Raw genomic sequence first — 9,601 nt, 5'->3', positions numbered from 1 at the left:
GTGGCAATGCAATAATCCTAGGAAAAGCTGATAGAGGTGCTAATGTGTTATCACAGTTGTTCTTGATCCATTTTAGAATAAGATTTCACGTGCACAGGATCAACTTCCCTGTTACTATATACTGATGTGAACTGATTCACGTTTCAGGAATCTTTACACATCATTTTCCACCATCTGTGAAGGGTCCTCACTCCAGTTGATTATCTATAACACACACTTTCAAATAACTATTAATTAAGTGAAACACTGAAACAGAACATCTACATGGAGACAAAAGAATGTCAACTCAAAGTACAATTAATATTTAGAAAATCATGGTAAGGCATAACGATGTTATCTAAAAATGGGAAAGAAAAAAAAAAAAGCAATTTATATGTGCTGTGCAGGCTTTAATTATCAAAAGGAACTTCAGCTATTAGTGATCTTAAGTGATTTGATTCACTGCCTTTGTAGAAGTCCGTCGCTTCCGTGATAAGTTACACGAGAATCGAGGATACTGCCATAGATACTTATCATGAGTTTATATAATGCATGTACATAAAAGCATATATAATATGTGGGAGTATTGCATGAAGGAATATGACCCTGACTGAGATTGTTGTATGTATCAGTGAACCAAGGTCTGGCAACCCTTGCATTCTTTGGAGTTGGAGTGAACCTGGTGCTGTTCCTGACAAGGGTGGTAGGACAAAACAATGCTGAAGCAGCAAACAATGTGAGCAAGTGGACTGGGACTGTTTACATCTTCTCTCTCGTGGGTGCTTTCCTAAGTGATTCTTACTGGGGAAGATACAAAACTTGTGCTGTTTTTCAAGTCATCTTTGTACTCGTAAGTATACCTACAAACTCTCTCTTGTTTTTCCTCTTCCTAGATCTTAGTACATTCCTTGATCACTAAAAGAAAAATCTTCTTCTGGCTTGTTATAGGGTCTATCATCCTTATCCCTATCATCATACCTCTTCTTGGTTAAGCCTAAAGGTTGTGGGAATGAATTGGTTCAATGTGGGAAACATTCAAGGTTGGAGATGGGGATGTTCTACCTTTCAATCTATCTCATCGCCTTGGGCAATGGAGGCTATCAACCCAATATTGCCACATTTGGGGCAGATCAGTTTGATGAGGAGCACTCAAAGGAGGGTCCCTCAAAGGTGGCATTTTTTAGCTATTTCTACCTGGCTTTGAACCTTGGCTCCCTCTTCTCAAACACCATTCTAGGCTATTTTGAAGATGAAGGAATGTGGGCACTTGGGTTCTGGGTATCTGCAGGCTCTGCCTTAGCCGCACTTATTTTGTTCCTTGTAGGCACACCAAGGTATAGGCACTTCAAGCCCAGTGGCAACCCTCTCTCCAGATTTTGCCAAGTTCTTGTTGCTGCATCAAGGAAATGGAAAGTCCAAGTGCCATCAAATGAAGAGGAGTTATATGATAAGCATACAATAGATTCTGCCACCAACAGCAACAGAAAGATTCTCTACACTCACGGGTTCAAGTAAGTAGTGGACCAGTACATTAGATACTATTGTTCATGGGTAGATGCTCATACTTTATACTTCGAATCTCCAAGTCTGCATGAATTCTTTTCCTGCATTCATGTAACCATTTTGCTAAGACCATGGCATAGGTTACTAAATAAAGAAGACTGTCAGTATGTCGTTCATGATTCTATTGAGAAATGATGATTTGATAAATTTGTCATTTCTCTGTATTGCAGGTTCTTGGATAGGGCAGCATATATATCCTCAAGAGATCTAGAGGACCAAAAGAATTCCCTTTACAACCCTTGGCACCTCTGTCCTATAAGTCAGGTTGAAGAAGTTAAATGCATACTGAGACTTCTTCCAATTTGGCTTTGCACCATAATATACTCGGTGGTTTTCACACAAATGGCTTCTCTTTTTGTGGAACAAGGTGCAGCCATGAAAACCACTATTTCTCATTTCAGAATACCACCGGCTAGCATGTCAAGCTTTGATATCCTCAGTGTAGCTGTCTTCATTTTCTTTTACCGTCGAGTTCTTGATCCGTTTGTGGGAAAACTTAAGAAGTCAGACTCCAAGGGTCTTACTGAACTTCAAAGAATGGGAGTCGGACTCGTCATAGCTGTACTAGCAATGGTTTCTGCCGGGTTAGTTGAATGCTATAGGCTTAGGTATGCCAAACCAGGATGCATCCACTGCAATGGCACAAGCTCTCTAAGCATCTTCTGGCAAATCCCTCAGTATGCATTTATAGGAGCTTCTGAAGTGTTTATGTATGTAGGCCAGTTAGAGTTCTTCAATGCTCAAACACCCGATGGCTTAAAGAGCTTTGGAAGTGCACTTTGCATGACATCCATCTCCCTTGGGAACTATGTCAGCAGCTTACTTGTAAGCATGGTTATGAAGATATCCACTGAGGATCACATGCCTGGGTGGATCCCTGGAAACCTCAACAGAGGCCACCTAGATAGGTTTTACTTTCTCTTAGCGGTCTTGACATCTATGGACTTGATCGCTTATATTGCATGTGCAAAGTGGTACAAGTGTATCCAACTGGAAGGGAAATGTGAAGAGCATGATGAGGCAAGTAGTTTCAAAGTCTAATTTTCCAGGGACATAATTCAAAGGCAATGGTAACAATATATGTTAATAAGAGAAAGAATGGAGAAACTAGTCTATATAACCTTGGTTATAGTTGCTACTTGCTACTGGAAGAAAAGTTTTGCTTGTTTGCAGTAAGAGAAGCCCTTCTAATCAGCACGCGAGTCTCCGACTCTAATACAATGGGAACTCGCTCTTTTATTCACCCTACTGATTTTCAGTTCACTTTCTTGAAGCCATAGTTGTGTACAAACTAAACTTTTATGAGGCAATAAGAGTGTTTTTGGGTCCTCAAAAGCTTCCCTTCTTTCTCATTTGTATGTTCCATTGCTAAAGATGTAGTGACATGTATAATCTCAATTTTTGTCCTTAATGTCTGGAACTCGACTTTCATACAATGGATAATCCACTAATTAAGGCAATAAAAAAGTTCAAAAGAGAGAAATTCCTTAAGGGCCTTCTAATACATTCTAATTAGGCTAATTGAATGTACATGCATTATTTCAGGTTTGAACCATTTGGTACTGTACACAGCTCTTTCTAGATCATTTACAAAGAACAGAATAAAGCAACTTGTATTACTGGCTACAAATTTGACATATGCATAACCTATGATTCAAAGTAAACAGAACTAGATACAACTTACAAGATAGCCAAAACTTTTTGTCCAGTCTTGAGAACGAAAGAACCTGCAAAGAAAAATCTTATCCTTGAACCTTACGAACTTGTATGTGGTGAGTGGATTCCTCACGCCAGATTGGTTGTGCTCCACTTTGAACAAGGGTAACATGCTGTCCCTCGAGCAAATGACCCTTACTCTGAAACATGGAGACTTTTCAGCAACATTTGCAAGAAAACCTATCAATTATCATACATAAATGTGAGTGCAAATGATGGAGATATTCCTCACCAGGAGAAGCTTAATGGCTCTAGAGAAGGTCTCCTCTGCATCGTTTGAAAATTGCATGAATATGGGCATGACCCCATGATAAAGTGCCAACCTCTGCTTAATCCGTTCTCTATGAATAACAGCAACCCCCCAAATACTCAATAAGTAGATAATTATTTAATCGGGGATTGAACCAGATTGATTGAACACTAAAAGAATATCATGGCAGATGAAAATTATAAAGGATAAAACCTGGACCAAAATATTATCCTTATTTGTCATACAATGAAAATATGATATAACTCTTAGACTGAATGATATGTTCAGTACTTGAGAATTGAGATTCGGAAACAAGGATAGAGAGATGCTTGACCATTCTATTTTCAAAATCATTGAAAATTACTATCACTCCTGAAAGGACATCATGAATGCAACAGCAGAGTTCAACAAAAAATGAGCTCTGGTTATACGTATATATGAAGTCCATATATTTTACCTATTTGAAATGGGCACAAAAATTTAAAATTAAATAAAGCAACATACACATGCTACTATTCTGCTGATACTCACTGATTTGTGAACGCAAAGATTGTCGAGTAAGGCCTATAATGGCTCAAAAGAATAGCCATGGATCCTGTTCTGGTAAAAACAATGATAGGAGCATTTAGAGTATTAGACATAGTTGTCGAGTGGAAAGCAAACATTTCTCCCATGCGGCTCTGCAAAAAATTAAACACACATTAATTAAGACTTTTGGACATGATTGATAAAATCTATAGCAATAAATCTTCTACAATATACGAAACTAAGCTCCAACTGTTGCACACATAATTTACGAGGAGACTAATTTTTTTCCCCCCGAAGAAAGCACATACTTTATGCGGACTTAAGTTTCCTGGATAAGCTTCACTATTCTTAATACTTGATTCAGTCCTTAAAGCCACCGAGTGCATAACTTTAACAGCTTTCAATGGATATCTGAAACAGCAGCAATCATCTTAAAACAGACATTATTAGACTAAAAAGTTTGGACAACAGGTACATCAAAGGAAAAATGTTCAGCACAAAAGACAAAGAGCAATACCTTGTCATAAAATTTTAAAAGACTTATGGGGGGAAAATCTTGATACAGAAAGGAGTTCTATAATATTTCCATAATCTACAAACATATAAACTGGATGAAAAGCATGGTTTTGTAGCCATCAAAGGTATTTTTCACATTTGAGGACAGGGCTTAGCTTTTAGTATTGCCTTCCTAGTCTCTACAACCATTACACTTCACAAATGAATATTGAAATAAGTTCTAATAGCCAATCAAAAAAAAAAAATCAAGGAACCAAGATCAACAAAGGAATAGCACACTCACTTTCCATGAGCAGTTTCTCCAGAAAGCATGATGGCATCTGTACCTTCTCTTACGGCAATTGCAATGTCTGACACTTCTGCCCTTGTTGGTGTAGGATGAGCAATCATGCTTTCAAGCATATTTGTTGCCACAATAACCGGCTTTTGCATACCATGACATCTTCTTATGATATCCTCCTGTTTTATTGGCAAATAGGAATGAACAACATGGAAATCAGAACTAAACATAATCTTCACTTCCTAAATCAATAAAAAGAGAAATGTGGTCATTCTAGCAAAATATAGCCATATAGAACTTCCAAGCAGCAGCAGAAAGGCTTTCCTAAATTGATGCAAATGGCTAAAACTATTAGCATTAACAAACTGAAACTCGTAACACCTAGTGAAGTTGGTTTAATTTTATTAGGCTTTCCCACTTCCACTGAACACTGCATCTCTGAATAGATATATCATGCAACAAAGCAATAACTATTGTCATAGACAATATCCAGAAAAGCTAATGTACATCTCACAAACTTTGAGCAAAATGGCGTAAATATCATCGTTTTACCTGCAGTAAAGGAACTTCCTCAATTGGAAGTTCAGCTCCAAGGTCACCACGAGCAACCATGGCCTGCAAAATAAAAATCATTGAAGATATTACACACAAACAACATGGACAAAAAAAAAACAATAAATAAAAAGTGCAGGCAAATAAATGATCTCCAACATCACATAGATTTCAGTCCTTTTATCCGGAAGATATTATTAAAGATACGAAATCTCCACAATGGAAGTTCAGCCTTCAAGAAACAAACCCCATCTGAAGCTGAAAGTATTGAATGAAGATTTGGTATAGAATCCGCACTTTCAATTTTTACAATCACATGTATATCAGCATTATGACCTATACAAAAGGTTAACAGTGATTTAGCTCATAAAGAGAAGCAATGCTACGCAGAGAAAGACAAAATGCATACACATAAATGCTCACACCTAGAGACAGGAGATAAGACAGGCAAGAAAAAGAAAAAATTACTTTTGAGGTAGTCTTTTAACTCATGAACCACTCTTGCATCCTTGACAAATGAGACAGCATAAAAGTCTACTTGATTGTCTACCCCAAACTTGATATCTTCCCAATCCTTCTCTGATGTTAAAGCACATGGCAAAGCAACATAAAATTTTGAAATGCATCCATCTTGTGAGTATCTAAAAGTGAATAATAGAATAACTGAATTGTACCAGTTATGGAAGGAAGTGTTGCACTTTTTCCCCGGACATTCAAATGACGCCTAGATTTCAATTCTCCACCATCAATCACTTCACATTTAACTGAGTCATTTGTCTTTGACTTAACAGCAAGAGACATCATTCCCCCTAAAATTACAACCTGATGAGATCATAATCTTCTACACAGTAACACTGACATATTGAAATAGGCAACCGGACTTGACTTACCATCAACGAGTAATATGTCTCCAACCTCAACATCATTGACAAAGTCATCATAATTGACACTGACAGTGTCTTCAGTGGAGACACCCCTCCTAATGGTGAAATTGAATGTTTGACCTTCCTTGAGTAAAATTGGCTGAGGTACATCCGCACTCCTAACTTCAGGACCCTGCTAACAAAAATCAGTTTGAGGGTTTGTCCCAAATTCAAAAACTAAATCCAATACACAAAATAGCAATAACCTTGGTGTCAAGCATGATAGCTATAACATTGTCTTGAAACTGAGCATTGTATTCTTTAACGAAATCAATGGTTTTCTGGTGCGATGCATGGTCACCATGGGACATATTCAATCGCGCCACGTTCATTCCAGTTTCGGCAAGCTTCCATATCATGTCACGGGAGCTGGTAGCGGGACCTATCGTGCACACTATCTTAGTTTTCCTGCGTAAATCGGAAGTCACCGCTCCCACGTGGACACCGTAATCAGCAGGGAGAACCTCAAAGGGAGAGTTTGACCTGTCGCTGTCTTCCTATTAAAAAAATAAATAAGTGGAAATGAATTAGTTGGTGATTTAGTAAGTGAATGAATGATTGAGAGGAATTGATTCGTAACAAGAGGTGGAAAGCCATTGGAGGAGGAAATTTGAGTGAAGCTCATTGATGCGGGTTGGTGGCAAAGTGGTCGCGATTTCCATATTGTTGGAGGCTTGGCGTGGAGGAGCACCACGTCGGCGATGTGTCTGGAAGAACACAGATCGGATTTGAAGACGGAGATGGAAGTTGAAAGATTAATAACACTTGCCATTTGAATTTTGATGAGGAATTTGTGATTCAGTGAGTGAGTCAGAGAGGGAGAGGGATGGAACTTGGAAAGGTTGAAACCTGCTGAGAATATGCTGCGGTGTCAGTTTGTTACGAGAGGAAAAGTCTTCTTTGCCCCTGATACCAGATTCGTAACCGTAAGGCCCAAACTCACCAGTCTCATCATCTTTCTCAGTTTCTCTCTCCAACGGCACGGTGGTTGTGATTCACCGTTAACTCTTTTGGTCTCAGCTGAGTCAACCATGAAGCTGTCCCTCAAATTTCAGGGTCACGATGAAAACCACCACCACATGACGGCCAAGTTACCCATCACCATCTTCAACCACCCATTCCTTTCTACCATCACCGCCTCCTCCTCCGCGACCGCCTCGGGTTCCGACTTTTGCTTCTCGCTCCTCTGCCAGCTTCACCCTCTCCCCTTCCTACGCCCCTCTTCCCTCTTTCTTCCTCCACCTCAAGCCCCAATTCGGTCATTTCTCCCTCAACAAAACCGTCTTCTCCGATGCTATTCCCCCTCCCGAACCTACCAAACCCTATTTCGCCACTGCTTCCCTCGATCGTAATGGTTCTTCTTCCGGTTGGCAAGAGATGAAACTGGAGCCTTTTGGTCCCAGAGACAACAACAACCACAATGATCGTATTAATGATACCCCTGGAACTGTGCTTGTTCCTGAGAGTGAGAAGAGGAACAACAGAAACGGTGAACGACGCGGCGTTTCAGCTGGTGTTGCGGTTATGGCTAGGACAGTGATCCCTGTGACGAAGGGGCTTCTGTTGAATATGCGTTGGGGAGTGAACTTCCCGGAGGATTGGGGGTTGAAGATGCCGTATTTGACAGTAAACAAGATTGGGTTAGAGAGGGTTGTTGAGGAAGCTAAGCAAGAGAACGAATATAAGAAGAAGGGAAGGGATTTGCAGATGCTGAAGGGAATGTGTTTGTGGATGAAGAAGGACTTGGAGGATGCAGAGAAGGAGAATAGGGAGATGAAGCAGCTGTTGGATGAGATCAGAGTTAGAAGCAATGGTGGTGGTAACGGTGGGAGGAAGGTGTCGCATTCGAGTGCAGGGTCTAGCGAGTTTGAACGTTGGAGAAGCAAGAAGAGTGTTAAAGAAGCTAACGAGAAGAAAGAACCGGCATCACCAAAACAGAGTGTAGCGAGTGATGTGGAATCTGAATTGCAGAAAGCCATACAAGCAGCCGCCGCAGCTGCTACTTCCTCTTAGCAAGAAGGAGGTCATTTACTCATTTTTATTCTGAATTTGCAGTGCTTTCAATGTACATGAATTCTGAGCTTCTGTTTCTTATTGATAAAATGGTACTACTTCTATATGAACTCTGAATTCTACAACAACTATCTCTTTGGGTTGATGGAAGGAGAGGTATGGAGTGGAATGAAATACATTACCAAAACTTGCATTGTTTGGATTTGAAAATTTTGAGATGGAACGGGAGAGGAATTGAATGGAATAGTGATCTTTGATTTTCTTTTATTCATTTACTATCTTTGTTATGTTACCAATTTAGGCAATTATATTTGAGGAATGCTAGAAGCTCAAATTTATTATTTAGTTATCAATATTCAGAAGTATGGGTTAAAAATATATTTAAAATTTTATCAGGATTAACTTTTGAGTCTGGAATTTGGAAGAAAACCAGTCTCTATTGCTGCCATTCTTTGAATCCATTGCAACTCCAAGTCCAAGTTCCATGATGCTGCTCGTGTATGCTTCTCAGATAATTGTTCATTCTATTGTTTGTATATTTTAGTAATAGCAAGAATTAATATTCCATTTTTGTTGTTTGGATATTTCAATATAATGTAATACTTCTGTAAGAAAAATAATAATTCACAGTCTGTCCCATTCTTATTCAATCCAAATAATAGAACTCATATTTTAGGAAAATTTAAAAATATATCTCAATTATCAAATATTAATTTAACATGTTATATATAGATAACTGATTTTATTGGTAATTTTTATTATATACCTAACATTGTTAAAAAAATTAGTATCAATTTAGTAATTTACTATTAGTTAAAACTCCCAACGGGAACAAGACCACAAATAGTTAAGGACATTAACAAGTTCCGTCGAAGGCACTAGCCACACGGCTTCGTCAATAGTTCTCAGTTTCATAGTGAGCAAGCCAATCTGTTATCTTGTTGGCTTTGAACGGCAGTGCTATGATGCTGAAATTAATATTTTTCAATGGGTGCTGAAATAAAATTTGCTGATCACGCTATATAATAAATGAGTGTTGTTGTTGGTGTGACACGGAAAGTCAGAAAGTAAGTAGAAGCAGTAATTGGTCAAGATGGTGTCAGGTAATTAAACCAAAAAATTTATATAAATTGAGGTGGTTATAGTCGAGTTAATACTCAAATTGTCCCTGAAATTTGACCTCCGACTCAATTTAGTTCTCAAGATTTTAATTGACTTTAATTGTACCCTGAAATTTTGACATGCACCTCAAATTGGCCCTTCCGTCATTATCCGTCATCG

At 38.7% G+C, this 9,601-nt stretch overlaps 3 protein-coding genes across 4 annotated transcripts in view; 2 read left to right on the top strand and 1 right to left on the bottom strand.

Moving 5' to 3' along the window:
• Positions 1–2,957, top strand: part of LOC107642637 (protein NRT1/ PTR FAMILY 7.3-like) — a 4,788-nt gene extending 1,831 nt beyond the window's left edge. For both annotated transcript variants that reach the window (XM_016346050.2, XM_021122902.1), the window contains exons 3-5: positions 612–829; positions 928–1,490; positions 1,713–2,957. In XM_016346050.2, coding sequence (XP_016201536.1) covers positions 612–829; positions 928–1,490; positions 1,713–2,583 — 1,652 coding nt within the window. In that variant the 3' untranslated portion in view covers positions 2,584–2,957. The remainder of the gene's footprint in view (positions 1–611; positions 830–927; positions 1,491–1,712) is intronic.
• Positions 3,031–7,504, bottom strand: LOC107642638 (pyruvate kinase isozyme G, chloroplastic). The gene is made up of 12 exons (XM_016346051.2): positions 6,888–7,504; positions 6,514–6,804; positions 6,275–6,440; positions 6,059–6,193; positions 5,853–5,963; positions 5,632–5,720; positions 5,385–5,447; positions 4,836–5,011; positions 4,345–4,447; positions 4,040–4,188; positions 3,491–3,599; positions 3,031–3,398 (listed from the first exon to the last, which is right to left on the bottom strand). Exons 1-12 carry the CDS (start codon positions 7,077–7,079, stop codon positions 3,285–3,287), a joined length of 1,698 nt encoding a protein of 565 aa, XP_016201537.1. The 5' UTR covers positions 7,080–7,504; the 3' UTR covers positions 3,031–3,284.
• Positions 7,612–8,591, top strand: LOC107642639. Its single transcript, XM_016346052.2, has one exon. The coding sequence runs from the start codon at positions 7,685–7,687 to the stop codon at positions 8,318–8,320; it is 636 nt and encodes a 211-aa protein (XP_016201538.1). The 5' UTR covers positions 7,612–7,684; the 3' UTR covers positions 8,321–8,591.

This window comes from Arachis ipaensis, chromosome B05 (genome assembly GCF_000816755.2).
Source record: "Arachis ipaensis cultivar K30076 chromosome B05, Araip1.1, whole genome shotgun sequence".
Taxonomy (NCBI): Eukaryota; Viridiplantae; Streptophyta; class Magnoliopsida; order Fabales; family Fabaceae; genus Arachis; species Arachis ipaensis.
The sequence above is the reverse complement of the archived record's forward strand: the minus strand, read 5'-3'. Positions and strand labels throughout refer to the sequence as shown.